We start from the raw sequence: 27,067 nt of genomic DNA on the forward strand, positions 1-27,067 counted from the left end.
CTCTTAAAACTGGAGACCAGCAAGAAGAACAAAGCAAAAGCTAATAGAGATTGATCAATCACTGATCAATCAAGAATTTTTAGAACCACTTTTCCAAATATAATATTTATGAAAGCAGGACTGAATATGTCTCTGAGAAAACACAGCAGAAACAGACCATCAAGCTTATGTGAGATGGGATGTTAAAATCCAGAACAAGTTTCACCATATATATTTAATCCATTTATAGCAAGGTGACTGCCTATTTTGTTTGTATTGTTAGAATATTCTCCAGTGAGACACTTAAAAAATGCTGCTGCTCTGAAAAAAATTATGCATTTTAGAAAAACAACCTCAACATTAATCATCATGTATCTTCCATCATGAACAAGTAGGAAAGGAAGCAACAGAATATATACTATTTATATGTCTGAGAAAAGAAATAGAAACTAGTCATCAGTTCATGACAAACAAAACAAACATTTAGATTAACCAAGACCAGAGAAAACAAGAGAATTTTCTGCCAAGACAGGTAACTATGCAGCATGATTTTTGTTTGCACTTGACTTAAGTTACATTGAACATATTGAAACAAAAAATCTGAACTGAAAGATCAAGATATTTACATAGTTTGTAGAAGAATACTCTCTACAGTGAAGAAATAGAAATTAAACCAAATTAAATACTAGGATACCAAGTTTAATGTTACACACATATGCACATAAAAGGCACAGGACCTTCCCTTTATGCTACATATGTTACTTTAACTAAGAAGAAAATACGTTCAGAAAAAGCAATGGAAAAGATTAAAGACATGAAAAAAACTTTTTATTAGTAAGGAAACTATTTTTTGTAAGAATTGGGATATTCTCTTTGGAAATTAAAATAAAGGGAGCAGTGTAAATGCATAGGAAATCTTTTTTTTTTTACTGTAACACAATCATTTGGCTCTGTAGCAAGATCAGAAAACATGCATATTTGATGTTGCCAAAGGAATTTTTCACATAAAGCAGATTGATTTGCACAATTAAGTAACACAAGATACTACAGACTGAAGAGATTGAAAACAAAGCATTGGAAGATTGAAAATTGGAGTTTTTTTAAAAACATGGATGTTTACACATCCATCAAAATTATTTTCTTGCACTATTTATTATTTGTTATCCAATTCACAAACATCATGTCATGGAATATAAACTATGCTTCACAGTTTCCTTTGGATCACAATACTATTTTTTTTTTTTTTAAATCATAAAGATGCCCTTTCTTTTATGTCTGTATACAAACATCTCATCAGAATGTGAATTCCTTCAATTTGCTTCATTTAAGCTCTCCAAAATTCAACACGCCACACCTATGAATATATCAATTCATGGAAATGCTGGAATTAAAGTCTGCAGAACAATGTATACTATAAAATACTTTCTGTATGCAAATATTACAGCAGTCCCTATTAACTGATGCATTCATTCCCTGGGATTACACCCTTCTCAAGTTGATGGTTACAGCTGTGGTACAGCAGAGTACAGGCCATTCTTTTCCTGACTTATTTTTACAGCTGCATCACTTTCAATAAAAAGAGATTATCTGAGTAAAGAATAAAAACGGGATTTTTGCTTCTCCAAGTTCCTTATTCTTACTTCAGGACAATCCGACAAGATTATCTACACACAAACTGTTTCTTCCAAAGATAATAGAACAATGTTTATGTTTTTCTTTAGTTAGTTAGTTATAATTCTTCGAACAGAAGTTTTTCCTTTTCTTTATTACAGGTATTACACTATTATGACTGCAATTGGCGGCACCGTTGTTGCTACCTGGCATGCACTTATATGAGTATTCTTAAATTCCTGCATTCTGGTTTTGTTTGTAGTTTGGTTTGAAGTTCTTTTGTTTTGGCTTTTTTGCAGGGGGGTTGGTGGTGGTTGGTTGGTTTTGGGGTTTTTTTGACACAAAAGTTTCTTTACCTACAGACTTATTTATTCACTTACATCACTTCGAGGCTAAGATTAAAGTTTTCTTGGCATGTACTTTATAATCCAAGAAAATTACAAACCCAACTTTTTACTCTTCTGAGAAAACAATGTGTATTAATTCCTGCACATTTTTCATTTATTACCTTGTAAGAAACAATTCTAATTGCTGTATTACATAGGGTGGGGAAAAATAGGCAGCAATGGCTAACTTTGCCATATCATACATCAAATCCATTACCATATTCAATAACTTTTGTGGGACCCTTCCATTGTTCTACAATGTGCTATTTAGCCCTAAACTCATATAAAACTAATCTTTTCATTTACACTACTGTCTAGACTTTTTTTTTGTATTTTCAAGCTTTAGCACTTTATAGTATATAAATGTATTTTTAAAATGTCTGAAGTCAAGCAATAAAATCCAAAAGAACTTTTCACATATATTTTAAAAATAAATACTTCTTCAAATTTCTATTATTCTACTTCTACCTTATTAAAAGAGACACTCTGTTCCAGCGGATTAAGTGTGTTAGCAGCAGCAGCTGCAGCTGTGAGTTGTGCTGTGAGGGCCTGTAACTGGACGACGAGACCAGCATCCAGGGCTTGAAGTAGCGAAGGCTGAGGTTTCTGCTGCTGTATCTGCAGTGTCTGTATCAACTGCTGAAGCTAAAAGAGAAAAGATAACAAGTGCATTGAACAAGACTTTTTTAAAGCAAAGAAACAAAGCACAAAATAGACTTTTCCCCTTCCACTTAGTAAAAAAACTCCCAGGAATGAAGTATCATCTAACCTATGGCTATTATTTTGTCTCAATTTGTTTTCATTTACAGCAAATTTTGTTCCCACTTACTGGCTAATTTGTTTTCTGGGGCTGATAAGATAGGCAGATGCTTCTTCTTCCTAACTTGCTCTGACAGCTTGCATGATGATGCCAGTCACCACTCAGGATTTCCTGCTTTCTAGGGTTCCCCCTCTTCTGTTTCTCCAGTTTGATTCCTTTTGACCTGAAAAAAATCTGTTAGCCTACTCCAGCTTCCTAAGGGCCCACTTATATTAGGATAATCTGTGTCCTGCAACAATTGTGCACAGAAAAGAACTGCACTATGGCAAGCTCCACTTCACGCCAATGCAACCTGTTCGTAGGGAGAGCTTGCATCGGTGTCCCTGCACAAGGCACAAGTGAAACCTCATGGTGAATTCTCTTGCTATGTTAACAAAACAAATGTACAAACCAATCACTTGCCTATCTGGATTTCCTTACTTCTAATTCTTAGCTGTATATAATCTTCTAGAGAAGCTGTCCTAATGAGGAAATATAAGGCTTTTTCATTTGGAGATCAATTCATCTGTTGAATAGGGATGCTTCCAAAAAACTGTGCAGATTTGCCTTAAGAAAAAATATTAACCCTATAGAAAGAAACTCTCCTAAACAACAGTGGAATTAGAGGAAACAGTTATTTGACATTCCTCGAGATAAATCCCTAGAGCCTTATCTTTATATATTTGTGGAAAAAAGATTGAGCAAATTCAGGTAGTGAAAACTTGCTGACATAAGTCCCTGATTACCTTTACCTTCAATATTCCAACTCTCCACTGAACTCTTAAAGGGTTCAATCCCTCCCTTCTTATTAGCCTCACTAGAAACTTCATAAACTGACTAGGTTGGATTTATTTTCCACAATGCATCAAAAACATGCGACCCTTTTTCAAGACTGTTTTAGAGTTACTTTCTGATAAAGTGAAACAATTTTCCCTATTCTTTTAAGAACAGTTATATAGATTTCTTATACAGCAGAGCCTCTGAAAAGGCTTCAATTGTTGTTCTACCTCAGCAAGAGCCTTCCCTGATTCCTGCAGTAGGCAAAGCTGGAGAGTTCCCCCCTCACCCACTTTTATCTGATACAGCTGGTCCAGCCTGTGCATTGCTCTCAGTAAGAAGGAATCAAACCGAAGAGGCAGAGATGAAGGCCCTAAAATGGAAAAATCCTGGGTGGGCACCATTCTTGCTGTTTTGACATTCTCGTTGGTCTCATCATTTTTAGTCAGCCCTCTCTTATGTCTAGACTTTCAATTTACCTGCATGCATTCTCACCCATAAAACACAATCGTAGGATTAAATCAAGGTCTTTGGAGCTGGGGAGCCGGGGAGAGGCTGTGGCACATTAGAATGGTTTGGAGAACAAGAAGAAAAGAGATGGACAGGATGTAAGCAAATATCATAGATCCTCTACCAATCCTAGACATCTACATGTACATAGTTATTGTGTACCCAGTCTGTCTCTTCTCTTCTGCTTAGGACTATTTTGAGCTAAATATCCAAATGCTATTCCTTCGCGATCTGCTATCTTTAAAATTTTAATTCCCTTCTCATCTTCATATTTTTCTCTTGCTTCATTTTCTTTTTCTATATTCTTTAAGCAACAATCTTTAAAATTACCTCACTGACTTTGCACATATTTACGATTCTTATTTCACATCCTTTCCTTGTTTAAGAGCTACTCCACTATTTTTCCTTCATATTTCACAAACTCATTTTGCTTTGCTTTTCAGTTATTTCATTTCTTCCAGTGTAATCAGATAAAAATATTCCCTCCACTTGACTTATGAACAATTACAGACAACTCTGGTCATCTAAATACGGTAAAACATTCTCACTAAGTTGTTATTGCCAGCACCAGAGCTTTCACTAGCCACTGCTTCTCATTCATACGCACGAGACTTTTATTTAGTATGCCAGCAGGTAAAACAACCTCAGTCCAAATAAAAATCATAATGCCAAAGTTATGCAGGTGCCATAGCTCTAGCACCGACTGAAAAATTATCTACATTTTTACAGAAAGCCAATAGTGTGTGATTAACTTATGTAACTGCAGGTTATAAGGACAAGCAGTTTTTGTAATGCTGGACATCAAGACACTTTTGGAGTTGAGCATTTAAAAACCGAAGAACATAGTAACTTCTAAAACCTTATTTCTGAATGCTGCAAAATAAAATCTGTGTTTAGCTGATGGAAAGATAAAAAATGGAATCAATACACAGTACAGTTCCATAACAAGTTTACTCCCATTCTGTAATTCTGTACAATGTTTAGCTCTTCTTCAGACATCCAACAGAGACATAGGCTTCAACACACATTGTTTTATATCTATATCCATGAAATCTTATTGTTGCTCTTGATTTAGTCATCTGCAATAGATCCATACTTGTCTGTAATACATACTTGTCTCTACAGATGACCATACTATCTGAAATCACCTTCTGAGACACTTTTAGGGTTTAGAGGTGCTGGCTTTTGACAGGGCTGGCTACAAAAGGTAACATAGAGGTTTAACTGACCTGGAACTTATTTGTGATGAACAACCTCACAGGAAAGTTAACATGGATACTGGACATAAATATAAGAGATACTCATGACAGCATTCCTTACCTGTACCTTAAAGACACAAAGTCTCAGACAGTCTACAGTGTCTACACTGTAACTGTCTGCAAGTTACCTGTTGGCCTTGAGGACTCTGTAAAATCTGTGCCACGGCAGCAAGGGTGTCTGTGTTAGCAATCTGAGATACCCAAGGATCAGGTAAACTCTGCGCCACATTGGCTGGGGTAACTGGAGTCACAGGTGTACCTAAAAAAGAGAAAAATCAATATGCCAAAATATTTTAATGCAGAAACAAAAAATAGTGTTAGAGAAGAAAAAACTTGCTGTTATTGAACACTGAGAAAGCACATCAATTTAAATTATTTTTCTGACATACATGGAGAGCACACAGAAATAACAGACTGACATCAATATTCCTCAAGTAGCAGAATTACTTTGTATTAGCGTAGTTCACAGTTCTTTTCCCTATTGACCTATTGGAACTACTAACAAAAACACTGATGAAGGCAAAATAAATAGGTTTCACAAAGTATTCCAAAATATTCAGAGGAAATGACATATACCAAAAGATAACTGTTAGCAATCTACTTTTCTGCTAGTCCAAATTTCACTGGACTTGCACTTTATCCCTAGGAAGAGTCTTAAAGATTCTATGAAAAATTTCAACCTGCATCAGCTGAATTCATGTGGATTGCTTGTTTTATTGTTTCTTCTCATGAGAAACACTGAGGCTAAATCAGCATTCTGATAATTAGTTTAATGCCATAATCCAGAAGAATCCTCCATATCTGCAAATACTTTTGCATTTATAGCTCAGAAGTAGAGATACACCACTGAATGCTAAATATGACCAGATTACTGTTTTAAAAGTCAATTTGCATCAGAATTTAAGACTTAGGATTCGAACAATTTAATGTAGTCATACTATATAAAAATGTAAAATACTGAGCTTGAAGATGGAGAAAAGGCACTATAAGATCTGAAAATCTCACACATTTGTTTACCCAATGAAAACTAAGGTGAATGTGTCCATCTCATTGCTTTTCAGCATGGGATCAGCAAAAGGTGGGTTACACAAAAGAAGGTGCCAAAAGCCATCCCTATCTGGCCAATTTCCCATATATCCCAATCTCTACAGAAAAAATTTTGATGAAATGTAAAGTTAAAAATCCATCTTCCTGACATCTACCTATATAAGAAAGGTAGATGCTCAGAGCAAAAACTGATCAAGCCCATATTTATAGTAACGTTTTCCTGCTTCCCTGATCTTATGGTGTTCTTTCTAGTATTCGTATGAGTGAGATATTTCAGCATGCTAACAGGCAACATACCAAAACTGACAGAAGTGTTTTGAGTCAAAGTATGACCTCCATCTGGTTTTGTTTACCTGGCGTATTGTTGCTCATAGCAGCTGTAGTGCTGGGCAAGACAGGGGTCACAACGGGAGGAGGAATTCCTGCTGCCATATCCAAGAGAGGCTGAATAATTTCACTCTTGAACACATTATTCTTCTGCCATAAATTTAGCACTCTAACAATTTTACTCTAAAATGAAAAAAAGATAACAAAAAATCTGAGTCATGCTTTTTTTGTTGTTGTTGTTGTTATTGATTATTGAATTCTTAGCTAGTAACTTTAATCTCTCTAGACTGAAGGACTTCTAGGTTTGCAAACAGCAAGGACAGTTATACCAGGTAACACCAAAGATGTCTAAACTATGAACCTGAGACTGGTCTTAGGCAATGGCAAAGATGAAAATGTTATGTCAACCAAAAATGTGCCTTTAGTCTTGGAAGACGAAATGGAAGAAAAATTATTTTAATGAAGCATTTTAAAGCATTACTGATAATTAAAATAATAAATTATTAGTCTCTTAATTTTTATATTTAACATATCTAAATGCAATTCTGTTCTGCCTATGAAACAAAATCATTTATGTGCACTGAAAAATGGGCATATACTACTACGACTGCTACATATTGTTATTAGAAAAGCAGCTTCACATTTTGCAAGCTCTCTTGATGAAGTAAGGAATTTAGAAGTTTAAAAATACATAGTAATATTGAAAAGAGTGGATGATGGAGAATGAAAAAAAACCAACAAAATTAAGACTTCATACAATTCCATTAGCAGTAACTCATTATTCAGCATACATTTCTATCACATTTTTTTCTATTACAATAGAAGCATTCTATTACATCACAAACAGATCATCATTTTGATCTGCTTCCCACTTTTTTTCAACAAGCTTCACTTCCACCAAAAGAAAAGATTTTGCTTTATTTTGGGGAAAAAAAACAGTTGCATTACAAAGAGCAGGAAAATTCTTCATAGGATCTGGTGTTTGCTGTCACAAAGGTGGCTTAATTACTTGAGTTCTATAAAACAAGAACATAGAGCACTTAGCCACAGTGTTCAAAACAAAGAAAAAGAAGTCTGTGTGCCTAGAACTACAAGAGGATACTTAACTATAATAGAAGTGTTGAATTGTCACTGCATGGAAGATGCAATTTAGAGCTCCCTTAAAGAAATCTCTGAAGGCTTCCACTCAGCATTTTGGTATCAGAGCCCTTCTTCTCTGAAGACTTCTCTGAAGTCTGTATTATAAGCATGTCATGCCCACCAGAGGCTCTAATTTCCCTCATTTCTCCAGAACAGGAATATAAAACTGTTTCAGTCACTCAGTATCTACCCACACCTTGCACTTCCTCTGGGCCAGACAAATTAGTAAGGTGTTTTTGTTGTAACTTTAAATAAAATGTTACTGCATTTCTGCTTGATTTAAAACCAAATTCTACATCTGTTCATATAAAGATAACTGCTGTGTTTCTCCATTATATGCCTTTCAATCAGATTAAACATCAAGATGTTACAAACTAGGTACATATCTAGGTCTCTGACAGCTCAGTTTTTTGCTAGACAATGTATAGGATAACTACTTTCACAACACAAAGACCTTCCTGTAATATTGAATCCATATGCAATGCAGCAGCAAGCCTTAGGTTTGAAAAGCACAATTGTATGCTGAGGTGAAAAATATCCTAGAAATGAACCTGACGGGACTTTTGTGGGCCCTAAATAGACGAGGTTTTACTATCTCTCTTCACATCAAATGCCTCTAATGCACTACATTAATTGCCATGCATTGAAATATCACAGAACAAGTAGTGCTGTTTCTTAGCCTACAATAAATTTACTATATATTTTTTAAAACCAGAAACAATCTGAGTACTTGCATCCATCCTTGTTCCAACCTCTCATTCTCCAATACATCAGGCTACTTCTGTATTAGTATATTACCCAAAGCAGCAAGCTAAATGAGTTTACAAAACACACTAATACCGCTAAAGGAATACAATTAAATGAATAAAAATAAAAGTTAAAAAATCATGCCTATTTATAAAAAAATGCAGTAAAACACTATGGAATTGAAGCAGCACCCTGAAGTTAATCATACCTAAAACTAGACTGGAAAAAATGTGATTTAACTTAAATAACATGTTCAGCAACACCTCAGAACTCAGTTGTGGAAGAGAAGACAGACATCCTTATCAAGACAAGCTTATCCAACCACGTAAAATTTGCAGGTCCTGACACATTTTCCTGCAGAGGTCCTAACTACTCTAAAAAGGCAGGAATCCTAAGACAACACAATGGCTGAACATGCCTTAATCACCTTCCATGGGCGCCTTGGGTTTTCATATCTCTGGTTGATAAATACAGTTGTAGGAATGCATGTAACTATTCCAAATATAAGTCCTCCTGTAGCATCCAGCCCCACTTACTACTTTACCTAATGACCCTATTACACAAATTTCTGTGAAGACAAAGCCCTTAGCATTCCCCACCTTTTTGCAGTTATTCAGTAAGAAGAAACACTACCTATTTTACACCTAGGGACAAGTATGAAGGAAGTCAAACTGCCTGCGCTCTGCTATTTCCAGCCAATCTTTTAGAAAAAGAATTTGGTGGCTTTCTCAATTACCGTCATCCAACGGAACAGGTGAACTAGTGATTCAAACCATACAAGTTAAACCTTATTTAGCCGCTGGATGATCATAGAATCAAAGGAAAAATGACCTTTTCAAAATTCTATTTAATCTCACTGGATGTATTTTTCCAATCCCTACACTAAGAGAAGCAATGTTAAGAAATACATATACAGGGTAAGTTTATAAGTAGATCCTCTCCAGCAAGTAGAAAGTGAGATTAAAATCTTTATTCTTTATAGGTGATATGCTAAGATTGTTTTAACTAGAAAGATGTGTAAGTGGTTTACCTTGTCATCACCAGGACAACGGTACAAATTCTGGAAAGTGCTGATGATGTTATTGCTGAATCTTGGCGCAAATACATCCTTTTCTTGTCCAAACTGATGCCGGGACTGTCTCACAATGGAGTCAATGACATACAGACCAGGCACCTTGTACTCTGGTTTGCACTAAAAAAAATGGTAATTTAAAAGGAGTATATGTGAAAAATAACCAAAACCATTAACAGCAGAGTATATACAAACAATCCTCTCTAATTTTTAAGTGGGTCCAAGTGTACTAACATATTCTCTATTTAATAAATTGTCCTGGAAAACGAAATTTTCTCAAAAAATATCTAACCTCTAATGTTTAAATTACCACATTTATATGCATTCTGAAGATATGTAAATGGTGTTAAATAAATCTTACTGTTGAAGAATCACACATCCTTTTAAAATGCGCATTATATTTTAAAAGAATTGCATAAAGCATGACCAAATTCTTAACAGTAAATTTGGACTAGCTGTAAATGTAACTCAGGATATTTTTGTCCTTCTTTATGATCAAAGTAAAAATTTGTTTACTTTATTTTACATTGCTGTAATTAGGGTGTGGTATATCCTTCCCTGTAGAAGAAAAACATATTTATGAGGATATCTGTTTGGTTGAGAATATAACAACGATATTTATTTTACAACTCTGGAAAACTTGCACAATTTACAAACAGCATGATATTTATAAGGCATGTCTGCTAACTAAAATACTAATTACTTAGGTAATTTTACTTCCTTAACAGCTAATGCTAAAAGTTTTGTCTTTTAATTGCAAAGTAATTACATGACATTACTGCAACCAGTTTTAAGACAGAACGAAATGTGGTCCAAAAATATAATTAAGACATCATCAGAATACATTATGTTATGGATTCACTTAATACATATTGGGTGTATATCACTTAAGTGTTATGGAAAGCATGAGAAAGGACACCCTTTTCCTCTCTGGTCCTGTAGATATTATGCAACACACTAAGTCAAAAATCTTTAACAAAGTGCCACACAAACACTTCAGAATATTAATTTTACTACACTCTAGTTACAAATGTTCTGTAAATACCAATGTTTTGAGAAGTGTTGATTTGCTAACACTTACAAGCCTTTCCTTAGGTTCTAAACATGGTTCGAAGTATTTAAGTATGGCATTCTTTATTTCTAGAATGTGTGTGGCATCCTTTTAGGAATATATGTATTACATTAAGCTTGAATTGGATATAATACACTGTCTTCAGAAAAACACTTCGATGTATTGTAGCTTCTGAAATTTTATTTAAATTATTAAACAAGAGTATTCTGCATATAGAACAATCAGCATTCTGTATACAGAACAACTTTTCACAATATTCCAATTAATAACTCTCATAGATATCCAAAATGAAAACTCAGGACATACATTAGATGAAGCATTTTAAAATATGGCACATAAAGAAAGTAAAATATAATAATAATGTAATAATATAGATTATATGGAAAAAGGCAATAAAATACAAGTAAAAAATTAAATAAACATTAAAACTGGGGCAGTGAACCTGCAAATCTCTAATCTCAGATGGAACAGGTTTTACACACAAATATTTACTTATTTTCTGAGTGAATAATCAATAAGTCAATTTGATTACTCAAAGAAATTAAGTGTGGCTCTCCGACGGAATCACATCATATATATGAGATGTGATCATTTGACCTGTGAAGTTATCTTTTGCCAAAGAATAAAACAGTAAATCAAAATAACAATAGACCAGTGAGTTAAGTGTCACAAAATGAAGAATGTCATGGACAATTATTTTATCAGAAGTTTCAGTAACCTCACAAAATTATGAAAGAAAATACTGGAGTTGTAAAGGATGAAGAGCAAACTAACTGAGATGGCACTGACATCACTCTGGTCAAGTCTACGGCAGATTTTAATGGAAGATTCAGTCATCTTGAGCTTTAACCTGAAGTGACTGCTTGCAGAAAAACATCCAAACATACAATTTAATCCCTATAATATCAAATACTTAGCTTTCATCTGCTTATCTCTCATTCAGCTAAAGCAAAAGATTATTATTTAAAGTTATTAATAACTTGTACATTTCAGTACATTGTTGATGAAATAATTAAAAACCCCTAAGCAAGACCACCAAAGTGAATTATCTAATCCAGGGTGATAATTAACAAGGTTATCAATAAGAACATACATCTGCCTTCTCTAACCAGCAACGAACAGTGCAAAACTTCCTCATCAAGCAGTATTGGACACTGGAGGCAAACATCGAAATATAACTCAAAGTAGCTTGTAGAGGGGTCATGAACAACCAGTCCCATCCCTCACAAATTGCCATTCATTCATGCAGAGGATAAAACTTCTCTTGTGCCTATGAATACTGAACTGCCAAACACACTCGCTGCAACTAAAAAGCAGTGTTTGGAACTCAAGCAATTCCAAGCTAAGTTCAGGATGTGAAACTGCAAATTGCTACTGGTCAGAGATGAACAGGATATATACCTGCTCTCCTACTCTTGTGTTCACCTGCAGCATTGACCAGGGATCAGAGGATAGTGATCCCTTTCTCAGAGATGAAAGAGACCAGAGTCAAGGACCCAAAAGACAACTACTTGACAATAAACTAGCAGTGTTGGTAAAGTATACTACTAGTCTTTACTACTGCTTTGAAACACATACATGACACTTTTTGCACATGGGACTGATGTACTAATACCTAAATATTTCGTTTATAAATAGTTCCAAGACAGATAAAAATACCACACTGAAGCTGAAACCTGTTTACACTGTCCAGCCACTGGCAAAAGGCACTGCAGAGTAAACTGGGCAACAACAAAAAAAACTTAATGAGCAAGACAGGTTACTAATACAGAGCAATCCAGACTGCTTTGTAAAAAGAGTAACAGAAGAAAATTGCATCCAACCTTGCAACATTAACAGCCTAACTTCTCCAGCTTGTTCGTCAAAACTAAATTGCAATTTGATCATAATTTACTGCTATTTACAAAGAGAGAAGAAATTCAGTACCAAAATGACCAACTAAACAATCAGGTACCACACAGGTAAGCAGGGAAGACTCACAAATTTGAACCATGCATTTCCAACTGGAAGCAAAATGCAGTTTTACCCAAGAATAATTAACTGTTGCAATAAAAGAAAGTGCTATAATTTCTTTGCTAGAAATAATCTTTAAATTAATATTACCATATTCCCAAAAGTAATTCTAGTCTAGACATATAAACATTTTTTGTTTTAATCTGCTTGCAAGAACCACCAACTGAAACGCTACATCTCCTGCTACAAAAGAGATGAGGCTGAAGGTCATCTTCCCTTCAGCTTTAAAATCAATGGGAAAACCTGGCAGAAAAGTAAAAGCAACTGTCACTAGCCAAACAACTGTCAATTGTTTTGCTGTGAGCTGTTCACTGACAGTCTCTTTTAACATTAAATAAATACACACTGAAGTGGTTTGAAAACAGTATCCACAGCGATTCAGATCAAAGAACAAAATGAGAACAAAGTATTTGTCGTTCTGAATCACAGGCTATGATCTGCTGCCGATTATTAGCAGAAACTGAGTGTGACTAAAAATGGAAATAAACTAATATGTGCTAAAAATATTAATCCATGTGTACCTAAACCCCCACTCCAATGACCTACCTTTTGAATGAATTTCTCAACACTCTGCACAACATGCTTGTAGAACTGAAAAATATAATAATATTTTAATAGAGAAAATCTGAAGAGGCATATACTTGTTCAAGTATGTTGATATATTGATAGCAAAACCAGAAACAGAAAATTTTGAGTATTAAACAGCGATTCAATACCTACAGCTGAACATGCAATCTTCCTTAAAACACTTAATTAGCATATAAATAATTAAAATCATAAAAATATCTAATTAGCATATAAAAGATCTAACATTGGTATTTATTCTTTTTCTTTAAGGTTTTTTACACTGGATTTTTTTAATAGTATGCTTATTTATTCAGAACTAGGAGAATAATATAATTGTTCCACCAAAATACATGGTTATTTCATTGTACATGACTGAAGATGTTCACCTAATATTAAATAACATGTAACTTCTCTGCATTTCATTAATTAATAGCATCTACTGCATACTTTTCTTTAAAGCTGGCCTGTCTTCTATGGAGTTGCTTTTTAAATCTCACATATAATCACAATGGCTCTAAATCATAATAATTGAGATAACCACTTCACACAATTAAATGTTGTCATTGAAATGGTAAGAGTGGAAGTAGGATTTCCAAGCTGAGTTCTTTATATAACAACTTAGTATAATTTAATTGCTAAATTAATAGAACTATCTATTATGATTACTACTTGCTTAACTTCAATACAAGTTTTCAGCATTTCCATTATACTGCAACATGCAGGCTTTAACTTAGAGATACTTAAAGCCACTCAACTTCACTCTTTAGTCGTCAAATTACTCTTTCCTGATTACACAAAATACCAACACGGATTTCGTTATCTGAAAACATATCTGCATTGTCAGCAAAGGAATGTAGATAGGCAGAACATAAGTTTGGTCTGCCCTCTTTTTTACTTCTCCAGCTTTTACTGAGTTTCCATTTGTTTTAATGCTTAACACTAGTGGTATACTTCTTTCCTTCACCATTTTTCAGTGACTTTTTCTGCTGTGCCATTGTTTAGCAATTAGTTTTACTTTGTGGTAGGAATAATCTTTAACGACTGCGTTAAAGACTAGAACTTAAAAACAATTTGTATCCAAGCAACAAGAAAACTGAAATCTATGAACAATATCCATGAAAAGGCATGCTAGGAATTTAGAAAAATGATACAGTTGTATTGATCCAAAGGCATGCATAAATTTTGGGGAGGGAGAAAGGGAGAGAGGGAAGAAGGAAGGGTGAATTGTAGTTTTCTATTTATTCATCTGTTAACAGGCATGTCAGTGTCTCCTTTTTTAACTGAAGAAAAAACCCCATCTTTCAGATCTGACAAAATTCAGACAGAGTCATATTGGTATAATTCCTTCTCATATATGACAAGCAGCAAATGAAAGTCACACAACATTTTTAGCCTTTTGCTGCAATCCCAGATATCACACATGATTATAACTTGAAAATTGTACACACAAGAGAGGTGGAAAGTTTTGAAGCAAATTCTTTAAACTATTTCACAAAATTATTTTGACATAAATGAGAAACGTAAAAGAGGTCAAAAGAAGTTAACGGATTTCATACCTTTATAGCCTTGATTGCTGCCTTGGTGATCTGTGTCATTTTAGCTTTAGAAATGGGTGGCTTATAATCATTTAGCGAGTACAACTGTAAGAAAAAAACAATTATCAGAAATATAATTTGCAGTTGTAAGCAGAATACATTATTTTTCCACAAGAAAACACCATTTTAAATGTTCAGTGGATTTTATGTATTAATTAAGAAAAGACATTCCCATTTAAGAAAAACAAATTTTAAAAGCTCAGTAACATATAATGTAAGACTCAAAATGCTTAAAGGACAGCAGGTTTTTCTTTGCAATAAATATACATACACCTAGTTTTACCAGCACTAAAAACTGGAGGCTTTTCAGGTGAAGTTACAAAATAAATACAACATGCAAATATGGTAGCTCTTTTTAAGTTTTCCAGGGCAAAGACATTGATATACTTGAATACCTTTATGGAAGCGTAACAAAACCTTAACTTAGTACTTTCATCATCATATGTCTGCTGAATCAGGTCTTTTCATTTTCCATTAAATAAACAAACAACAACAAAATCAAGCCCAGTGAGCATGAGAGTGTAGCAATTTTGACACTTAAGACTGTAAAAAGTATAGACTTCATTCATTCACTGCATTAACTCGGGAAAGTAATGTGTCAGAAGTATAACAAATGCTTAAGCAAAAATCCAGCTGTGTCCTCAATTTCAAGTAGAGCATCTTAACTTCACTAATATCTAACCAGCAAAACAACCACAGCACACAGGAACTGTAGTTCTGCAACAATGTTCTCCCTGGATGCAGTATTAACTCCGTTCATTCGACTGGTACATACATCTCCCAACAGAAGCAACCCAGCATGACAAGTACTCATTAGAAATTTGCGGCACAGTGAAACTTTACACTAACTAAATTCACAGCTATGACTGATGTGTTGTAATCAGAAGCAACTCCTTCCCAAGGCTATTTACTTGCTGCAAAAATCTCCCATTACCCACAATATATGATTTTGAACAAAATGCTGTTTTTTTCTCCTTCAGCTCTAAGTTTTATAAGAGAAGGGACTGTCTGATATTTGCTACTTTCAGACATAAAAAGACCAGATTTAAGGACATTCTTGACTTACATTTTATTTTTGTTTACAACTTATGTTTAGAAACATGTTAGTTCAAAAGTGAAGTTCTGATAATAGGGCTGATCATCCATAACCAAATTTTTATTTCCTTCCTAGAGACCAGAAGAATTGGAGGTCTTCCATAAAACAGTAATTGAAACAGAAACAATGCCAAAAACCCCTCTCCTTTCCAATACAGCCTGAGAAGTGTAATATAATGCCCAAGATTAATACCCATATATTTAAAACATCTTTAACTTCCTAATATTTAACTTCCTAATATTAACTTCTAATATTTCCTAAAATTTGTGACAAAGTGCTAGCTCAGAAAATATAGTTCAGAATTGTTTATATTTAATAAAGCAAACTGTAAGAGTGAACAGGATCACACGGTGGAAAAGATTAGACAATCTTAAATATAGGTCATGCTCACCAAGTTGCTTATAATAATTTATCACTGAAGGTAACAAGAGTTTCCAAGAGACAAGGATTTGTTCTCCTTGCAAACATGAGATGCTTTTTTTCTATCCTTTCCTGTCAAAACCAGTTTTAACCAGAACCTCCTATAGCTGTCAAAAAACTAAGTGAAAAAAAATTGGTTTGTCCAAGTGTGTGTCTTCTCAGCTTGAAAGGATTTCCATTAAAACCGTAAAATTATAACCAGCTCACAGCTAGACATCCACTTTTAAAGCAACTGTTACTACTTTTCACTAATGCAAATGCTAATTGCTGTTGAAAAATATTCTGAATTATTTACATGCTGCTCACACAACAAAAAGCAATACATTTCTAAAATGCATGCTCTCCACCACCATGGGGGAAAGGGAGAAGAGAGGCAAAACCCCAAGAGTCTCCAATCCATTTCTTCTCCATTTTCCTAGAATCACAGAATGACTAGGTTGGAAGAGACCTCCAAGATCATTGAGTCCAACCCATGCCTAACACCTCGAACAAACCATGGCACCCAGTGCCACATCCAGTCTTTTTTTAAACACATACAGGGATGGTGACTCTACCACCTCCTCCAGCAAACAATTCTAGTTCTTGATCACTCCTTCCATAAAAAACTTTCTCCTAACATCCAGCCTATATTTTCCTTGGCACAGTTTGAGACTGTGTCCTCTTGTTCTGTCAGTTGCTGCTTGGAGAAAGAGACCAACCCCACCTGGCTACAAACACCTTTCAGGAAGTTCTAGAGAGTGGTGAGGTCACCCCTGAGTCTCCTTTTCTCCAGGCTAAACAACCCCAGCTCCCTCAGCCGCTCCTCACAGGGCTTGTGTTCCAAGCCCCTTACCAGCCTTGTTTCCCTCCTCTGGACATGCTCAAGCATCTCAAGGTCCTTCCCAAACTGAGGGGCCAGAACGGGACACAGCACTCAAGGTGTGGCCTCACCAGTGCTGAGTACAGGGCAAGAATGACCTCCCTGCTCCTGCTGGCCACACTGTTCCTGATCCAGGCCAGGGGCCATTGGCCTTCTTGGCCACCAGGGCACACTGCTGGCTCATGTCCATCCTGCTGTTGACCAGCATCCCCAGGTCCCTTTCTGCCTGGGAGTGTCCAGCCACACCATCCCCAGCCTGTAATGTTGCAGGGGGTTATTGTGGCCAAAATGCAGGACTCAGCACCTGGATTTATTAAACTTCATCCTATTGGACACTGTCCATCCATCCAACCATTCCAGGTCTCTCTGCAGAGCCCTCCTACCTTCCAACAGATTGACACACACTCCCAGTTCGGTGTTGTCTGAGAATTTACTAATGGAAGACTCAATACCCTCATCCATATCATCAATAAAAGTATTGAACAGAACTGGCCCCAGCACAGACCGCTAGGGGTTCCCACTGGTGACTTGTCCCCAGCTGGATGCAGCACCGTTCACCACCCCTCTCTGGGCCCGGCCATCCAGCCAGTTCTTAACCCAGCAAAGAGTCCTCCTGTCCAAGCCTCGGGATGCCAGCTTTTCCAGGAGTATGCTGTGGGAGACTGAGTTTTACAGTTCACTGTACAGCTTCCACAGGTAATTACCAAAATGCAATCACTCACCTGGCTACTGTTTGGTTGGATGTTGTGCAACTAAGATCTAAACTACTTCTGGGAACACTACATTACCAGTAACTTTTTGTTTATAACTGTTTCTTAGCAGAGTCATTTTGGATATTCCTGGTCAGCATTCTCAAGCCCAAAACACTAATTAGTAAAAGCAACTTACAGGTGCATGTACATATATGAAATCAGCTTAGATTCAAGAATCCAATCTTGCCAATCTAAAGAGAGTCCCAGATGAGACTGGAACAGGAGTTCCTTCACCTATAACACACACAGCTGTAAGGAGGGAGAACCACTGACTCACACAAGATACTCACAGGGACCACACTTGACCAGGCCATCAGCTTTGAATAATCTGGACCCTAATGGGGCAGTTCAAAGTATCAAGGAAGCCATTATGCAGTGCTGGGAAACAAGCAAGAGTTGTGCACAACTGACTCCAAAACATTGGCTGTGAGCAGTCAGGTATCTTAGCACCACTTATCAGGAATATACCAAAAGCCAGCAGGATAACATGGGCTGTTGCCAACATCCCAATACTTTATTCCAGGTAGCAAATAGGCAAATTTAGCATCAAGGACCAATAATTCAAGGAGGAAAGGTGGTGGTTGAAGGAAATCAATAAAAAAGAGTAAAACAGTATTTCTGTATAGAGAGGTTTTTTGGACAATGGAGACATCTATTACAGATTTTAACAGGAATTTTAAAAACACACAGATCCCAAATTTAGTACCTCAAAAAAGACAATAAAATAAATAACACCTCAAAATTATTTTCCTGTAATTGTCCTCAAGAAGTTTTTAATTTATTACAAAACATTTCATTCTGAAAAGTTGATTCACTTGGAAAGACTGGTGATTGCCTTGGCCAAGGTGCTAAAGGACCATGCACTTGGTCTTGCACAATATGAAGCTCACATGGGTTCTCTCCTCAAGCCTGTCAGGTTCCTTCTGGATGTCATCCCTCAGGCGTATCAGTTCCACCTCAATGCTGAGGTTCCATTCAATCCCACTGTCTATGTCATCAAAAAGAAACAAGACTAGGTTGCCTCTCTAGTAATGAAAACTTCTTTCATCCAGCATAGATGATTCTTTTAAGACACTTGGAATTTGAAGAACAAGGAGTTAAAGACATATGCATTATTTTTAAAATGTGTGCTTATATCCTAGTTTAATTTTTCCTCCAGATGTTTAGCTAAACCAGATTGCTCTCTAAGACCAGTGCCTTAGTTTTGTCAGACACTCATGCTCATTTGCAGAAGGTAACTGCTTGCCCTCACATAAAATAAGTTTTTAAATAAACCAGAAAAAAAAAAACCAGCAACATGGCTAAATAGTAAAATCAAGGAAATGCTCTGAAATAAAATCATACTCTTGACAAAATCAGTAGTAATATTCAAAGGGATGGGGAGGAGTAGGAGTGACCATAAACTCTGGCTGGTAATGTACATGCAAAAGATAGCGCAATCAAGATTAAGTTTGAGAAACAAACAGGAAACAGCATGAAAATCAGCACATTTCAGAAGACAGAAGGAATAGTAAAGCTACTAAAATGCTTGTCCAGGACAATCAGCACTTACAGGAGGACTCATAGGAGATAACGCCCTACAGAAAAAAATACCCTCCCCACTTTTTTTTTTCAGATCTGCACACTAAGGAAAAACTTTTATTCCACATCAGAATCCTCCTGAAGTGTGTTTACAAGAAGGTAAATAACAAGCTCACAATGTGAAAAATAACAAAGAATTGGAACAGAACTCAAGAATGAAAGACCTGGTAGCTGTGATTCATGAACTCTCATTTAAAACAGACTCAATCTTATAGCTCTGAAAGACAGGAAAAGCAACATGAATTTCTGACAAGGGTTCAAGGGCAGAATTAGTAAACAAAGGGTCAGTTAGGTTAAATGTTTGTAACAGAAAATATCACATAAATAAATTACTCAAAATAAAAGTATGAGTGGGGACACAGATAATACCATGCAGCTGTTGTAAGGAAAAGCCACATCTCAGTATATTGTTCTTCTCTGAAAGACTCCATGAGCACAATGAGAAATAACTGATATAAGACTGACTGGACCACCAAATCATATTTACCAAAGATCTTTCACAAAAGGCTCCCAAGAAACTAAGCTGTCCTAAACAGGGCTCTTGCATAACAAATAACCCAACCAAACACTCCTTAAATACGGCCAGCAAACAATCTGAATGAACAGCCATTTGGTGCACAGTAAAAGGAAGTCCCAACAGAACCCACTTGTACCTTCTGTCACCTATATTCTGGTTAGGACAAAGTCAGACTGTCAAAAGCTGATGAGGAACATCGGTGACACTACCAAGTAATAATCAGGCTGACAAATTAAACTCAAGTACACAGGAAGTAGTGGACACTGGCTTTGAAGCTGGCTATTGCCATTCAGCAAAGAAATCTGCTGATACATGGAAGATTGCATTGAAGGTATCAACTCAAGAGTAAACCAGAAAAATCTCAGAAGTAAATGCAGTAAACGAGCGTTTAGACTCAGATTATTTAGGCAACAGCACTAACCAACAGGGCATTCTCAACTGTACAATCTCCAAGGCTGGCATGAAATCACCAGGGATGACTAAAACTGTGGAGAAGCTTTCAAGTGAAGAACAAAGGTTCTTCAGCTGGTGAACAGGGTTACCAAGAAGAGGCATATGTCAATACAACCTCAGTAGTGAAGATAAGTGGGAAGGATCTTCCTCAACCGAGAGCATATCACATGAGATGAGCAAAGAGTAAGCAAGAGTCACGCTGGTGGATGTGGTCCTAACTGCCCAGTGTAGTTGTCCTTAGCTTGGAAGGGCTGGCATGCCTCACAGGGAATTAACACAGAAACTAAACTGTCACCACTTTCTAAGTCTGTGCCCTGATACCATAATGAAACACACCCATTCCTTCAGATAACTGTATAAATTACAGTCAGCTATGTGTATGTTAGCATAAAATGTAGCTCTCCATTTAAAGGGTCTTATTCAAATGAAGTTCGAGCCTTATCACATCAAGCAGCTGCATTTTTTTCACTAGAAATACAGTTCATTTCAGAGGGTTGAAAGTGAAACACTGTAATCTTCAAATACCAGATAAAACCAGAAGTTTCAGAGGTTTTGAAACAGGTTAGTTCACGTTTACAAGCTGAAAGAACAAAGAAAACGAGCAGACAGAAACCCAAATGTAAACTTTAAAAAAAAACAACCCATGCTTTAGAGCTAAGCTATTATATGAATGTGAATTATGAAAAAAATCTTCCATTTACTAGCCACTTACTGCTTTTCTGGACATACATCAACTCATATGAAACCCTTGCTCAAAGGCAAAAACTGATCAGTATCTTTAAATGTCTGATTACTACTCAAAGATATTTGACCACCAACTAACACTTTTTTCTAGTTATCTTCCTAAGTTTCCTGTTGTAAAGATTTGCAAAGTGAAAGTATTTGCACCATTTCTTATAGAAAGTCCCATAAGTACAGACATTTGGTGTTGAAATCTGAGGCATTGCTGTGGAAAGTACCACAGTGTGTGTAGTCTTTTTAAAATGTACATTAAGAATTTTTCTCCAAACAACTGCACATTTATCACCTGATAATAATGAACATACATAACAAAACCACATTTTAAAACCACCTTACAAGTCAATGGATTAATTTTTCCTATTCACTTAGTAACTGATTTTGCAGCAGAAAAAAGAATATGCTGATCTCAATCAAACCAAAACTTATCTCCCATCTATCCTACCATCTCAAGAGAAGAAACAGTCTCCTGATATTTGCCCAGAAAAGATCACTGCTCCAGTGATCTGTGTATTCACCTAAGAGTCACTCTGACACAAAGACTCTCTTAAGCAGTCACTGCAACACAAACACAACATTTGGGAGAACGCTGCTTCAGTTAAGAGTGGGCTACTTAAAATAAACTGAAAGATTAAACCCTGATTAAAAAAAACCAACAACAAAACTGCAAATATACATAAAAATTTTTTTACAAAGCTTTTGTTTTGTACTGTCCCTTCTTGACTATGGCACATCAGAATATTAAAGATAAAACATTTCCCCTCTAAATGTAGATGACATTATCACACAAGGACAAGGAAGGAATAAAACCGAAAATTCTACAGAAAGGGGTAGGGGGGAACAAGAGGGGATGAGGCAAGAGTTACACAATCAATGACAAGTCTCAAGGGGTCTGAGTGTACTGGTAAGGTAAACAATTTTCAAACTGTTAGCTCAGGTTTTGAAAAAACAAGTGTTAAATAATTAAGTTAGAGCATTAATGCATGATTCCTGTACGATCTTTGGGGAATAATTTTACTCTCCTCTGAGAGAAAAAGTAGCTGAAGTAAAGAGAATACTTTCAAGTTACTGCAAAAAATGTCAGTATTTTTTTTCAAGACAGCACACTTAACAGTAGCATACATTTGATTTCAATGTCTATGGACATCTAATGATCTATCAGTTTATTCTAGAAAGCTGTGGACAAGACTATTCTGCCTGCCTCAAGCATTCTAGATGACTGAACATGCTCAGCTCCAAACACATTCCCAACAATACAGGAAAATACAAAATATAAATGAACATTAATCTTCTCAACCCATTTAAGCTAAAGAAAACACCAGACAAAATTTACAGTGAATTTGTGTGGGGGAAAATTGTTTCACTGGTTTCCTGTATGATGATTCCATCCAACCACATCCTACACACACTGGTATTTTGAAAATTAGGTGGAGGACAACCAACAAACCTTTGATAGAAACATGCATGTTTAATTAAATGCTAAATATAAATCACAGAAAAACCTTACAGGGAAGAAGACCTCAATCTGAATGGCACTTCAGGGACAAAATGAGTCCACAAAGATACACCTGCTACAAATTCAAATTTGTCTTAATGAAAGCAATTCCCAGGGTCATGTTCTTGCAAAGTAAGAATCAGATGACAGCCAAATGTCCATGTAAAGTACGTAACAGATTACTACACCGAAAGCATTAGAAGTATAAAAAATTATCAAAGTAATAGTGCTAAAACTGGTTTCTAAGACTTTTTCCTACAGAAATGTACATCTTTGTATCAGGACTAGGCCAGCATTTAAAGCCAGTTAATTATACTCACAATTCCGTATTTTCCTCTATCTGATAAAACAGTATAATGATTTGTACAGCAAAAAGTAATGATGGGGAGAGCTAAGACACTACATATAGGGCAATATTCCAGTGTACATAAAGGTTAACACCATTGTTAATACTCACTTCTCCATAATATAATTTTAAATAAACCAAGTTCTCTTTCTAAACTCTGGGGGAAAAAAAATACAGGTTTCCTTGAAAATCTAGTGAGCTATACGAATTATATGTTTGGATTAGGGGGAAATGCAAAAGATCAGGTTGATGCTATCTATATATAAAGCAGTGAATTTCTACTCTGCAATTTTCTTTAATTTTTTCTTTAATTCTGTTAAAGAAAAGTGGTGTTAAAGAGAAGGCCTACTGAAAGTCATGGAATTTATCAGCATATTTCAAATTTTCATCATCCACTATCACAAACAACAGTTTTATCATTACAATCATAATTAAAGAAGTACTTAAAGTGAAATCTACTGTAAATACCTGTAAAAAGCAAACTGCCACACACAGCTGTAATTTACAAGGTAGTACTACATGCTGCTAAGCTACACCCTAAAGTTTCTCAAGTGAAGACCAGACATCATGCACATGAACTTACAACCCCAAGGATGGGCAGTTGCTTAAAGAGCAAGTTACTACACATATCTGTGGAAGGGCAACAGCACTTCACTTCTACAAAGCCCAGCACTTAATTCCAACATCTTCCAGTGCTCTTATTCAACAGGCAAAAGAGCCAGACAGCTGCTCATGTACCAAAATTTTGAATAAAGAATAGAAAGAAGTACTAACTTTATTAAAATATTAAAAGCTTCATAAATAATATATCCTTTTTTTATACCTCTGCCACATCCTTTAAAGACAAGGAAAGCAGCTAGGAATAATTTTTCATATAATTTTGCCATATAATTTTAGAAGGTTTGAAAGCTGTGAACAACTCTAGTCTAATGGGATACAAAGGAAGAGATATTCACACAGATAAATCTCTGTAACACTGATACGGCAGCTATGAGAACCGCTATTTAAAGCCTGTCAGCACTTTGTTACCCTCAGTGCTGCATATAAATATTAAAATATATACCACAGATGTGCATGCAGGATGACCAGAATGGCAGATGCTCCTTTCAGCATAAGGTATTTCAGTTTGGAGGGGACAAAAAAAATCTGTTCTTTCAGTTATCAACCAAGATGAATTGCCAAAATTCAACATTAAAAAAGTTGAATGAGCGGTTTGCAACACAACAGCAACTACCTTAATACAATCATTGTCAAAAAAAAAGTGCATGACACATGATTTTAATTAACAAAGATAAAATAATAGTCAATTTTGTTGATCTCTAAGTGCATGTTCCTTAAAAAAAATTTGAAGGCAACCAACGACACTCACATGAAAAACTCAGCCCCTCCCCACACATCAGTTGCATTATACACCACTCTTTATGTTTAAAGAGGACATTTAAATATTCATGCCAACTACTGTACAAGAAACTAAGTGAAGTAAGATGCAAAGGTAATACAGTAGTCTTTCCAGCCCATCAGATATCAGTACATAAGTCAGGTGTTACCACCACTGCATTTGTGTAGTGCTTCTCCTACTTATTTTGTTTTAAAGAAACACAATTATGACTTTCAAGTTTACTGAACCCAAAAAATTTGAGACGGAAAGACAAAATTCCGTTTTAGTTATTACATATTTGAGCCAACAGCCCATTACAATTTTCTGTAAACCCTTGCCACTACTCCTTTCAAAGAGAGCTTTTAAGTTCTCTTAGTAGAGTCTGCTTTGTACAAATATGAACATAAAACTGGAATTTAAAGAAACCACCTGGATTTGGCTCCACTTTCCTGAACTCTACACAACTGCAGAACAGATGCTAACGTCAGATAATCTCTAGAACGTACTACGCTAGCTCTTAGCCATTTAGAAGTCATAAAACACAATTCCCTTTTTCTCTTCATAGTAACTTGGGGTGTTTGGTGCATGGGAACAAAAAGCTTAGAAAGACCGAAACGGACCAGATTAAATTGGTAGGTAAGGGTGAGCACTTCACCAATGCCTGAACTCCCAATAACAGGAAGATTCAAATAAGAGTATCACACAAGAAAACAAAGGAAAATAACGGGAGCATTTCACTTCAAGCAATTTTCTCATCTGTCCCGACATATGGCTGATTTCCATGACTAACATTTTATCATTATTATATAGCTAATTCTAGATCAAGAGGAAAACTGATCAGCTTCTGTCAAAACACCAGTCTCCACAGATTTCCAGATGTGAGCTTGAGGGCTTCCCACACTGGAGAAGTACCCTCTGTCCTTGTTCCAATGCAGTGTGGCATAACACAGAGTTTAAAGGCTTAGAAAAGTCTAACTACAATCACACCTCTACAATTCTGAGATATGAAATATAGGAACAGATCTTAAACATTTTGAAAATCAGACTCACACATTTTCTCTGCCAACTGTTTTGAGAGCTCATGACAAAAACTGTCTTGTTATGTCGATTTCAAAATATCTCCTCGGATATAGTTTAAAACCCCTGCATTCACAATGAAAGTTAGTGATTCAAAATTTAAAAAAGAAAGTAATCACAGTTTGTACTGGATTGGATTTCTTTGACCAATATATTTGTCATATAAATTGTCTTTATTTCCTGTTAAGTGCTTAAGTGCTTCATTTCACTCTTGTGAAAATTAAGCAAGTGGCTACTACTGCATTTCTGGTAATCAAGTTATGAAGATCAACATTATCTGAAGCTACTTCTTTTCATGTGAACCAGCTTTGTTTTTTTTAATATGTACAGTTAATACTTTGTTAATATTCAGTACTCTGAAAGACTTTGATTTGATTAGGTCTTTCCACTGGTTTCTAACAATCTGGTTAATATATTCTAAGTTCTTTGGACTTACCCTCTGAAAAAGCCAAAAGCATTTTTAAGTATGATTATTTCTCTTTTTAAAACTGCAATCACATCCCTAGCAAAATATCAGAATTGTATTTTTATCTATCATACTAATTTCTAAATTATGCACTGAGAGCTCCATAAAGTCCTGCCACAAGGCCAACATTTTTAAACCAAGAGTTTTATAGTGAGAACAATTATTAGTATTTTGCACTTTAGAGAAGAAACAAATGATAGAATAACAGGGGTGGAAAGCAAAGAAAGCACATAATTAATTCTACTTAAGTTTCTGTAACTAATAAATACTGAAGTTGGAGAATAAAAAAAAAAAAAAAAGGAAACCCTTACCACTCAACTCTAAACTAATTACAGTAATTTCATGATTATAAGCCGCACCATTTTGACTAAAATTCTTGTCCGACCCCAAAGTGTGGCTTATAATCAGGTGCGGCTTATATATGGACAGATAATGAAAAGCTGCTGTTTTAGTTTGGAGGACAGGTGTCTGCTGAGAAAGGCAGGAGCTTCTCTTTGAAATGGAAAATGTAAACACCCTCCCTCCAAATTATTATAATTTTGAAGTCAAGGGGCTTTCAGGTAAAAATATGGGAATTAGGAATAACATTTCTTTTCTAGGGAAATTAAAATAGAAATGCAGTACTACAAAGAAACAAACTCCAAACCCTGACAGAGTACAATCTGACACCCCGTCAGGCAGGGTGTTGGTAGCAGTCCCATTAAATGGTGGCTGCAGTCCCCTTGCAGTGACAGATGTGATTCAGTTGGAGCAGTGCTCCTGTAGAAGGTGCAGTTTCCCTCCAGAGGTCCAGTGGTGATGTGGAGATATCTGGTTTTCCTCTGGAGTCCAGCGGAGAAAGGGGCTCCCTTAGTGTCCCAAAACCTCTGTTTTTATCTTGGTAAGAAATGTTGGGCTCTTCCTCCTGGCTGGAGCAACTCCCAATGGGATGCAGTAATTTTATCAGTCCCACAGTGGGACTCAATGGGCCATTAGCAGAAAATGACTG

At 35.8% G+C, this 27,067-nt stretch overlaps 1 protein-coding gene across 4 annotated transcripts in view; it reads right to left on the minus strand.

Annotated features, from left to right (window-relative positions):
- SCAF8 (SR-related CTD associated factor 8) overlaps window positions 1-27,067 on the minus strand; it is a 150,949-nt gene that overhangs the window by 115,147 nt on the left and 8,735 nt on the right. For all 4 annotated transcript variants that reach the window (XM_033055703.1, XM_033055702.1, XM_033055704.1 and 1 more), the window contains exons 2-7: window positions 14,863-14,946; window positions 13,286-13,330; window positions 9,613-9,774; window positions 6,722-6,878; window positions 5,450-5,580; window positions 2,445-2,621 (exon numbers count right to left, since the gene is read on the minus strand). In XM_033055703.1, coding sequence (XP_032911594.1) covers window positions 2,445-2,621; window positions 5,450-5,580; window positions 6,722-6,878; window positions 9,613-9,774; window positions 13,286-13,330; window positions 14,863-14,946 — 756 coding nt within the window. The remainder of the gene's footprint in view (window positions 1-2,444; window positions 2,622-5,449; window positions 5,581-6,721; window positions 6,879-9,612; window positions 9,775-13,285; window positions 13,331-14,862; window positions 14,947-27,067) is intronic.

This window comes from Catharus ustulatus, chromosome 3 (genome assembly GCF_009819885.2).
Source record: "Catharus ustulatus isolate bCatUst1 chromosome 3, bCatUst1.pri.v2, whole genome shotgun sequence".
NCBI lineage: Eukaryota > Metazoa > Chordata > Aves > Passeriformes > Turdidae > Catharus > Catharus ustulatus.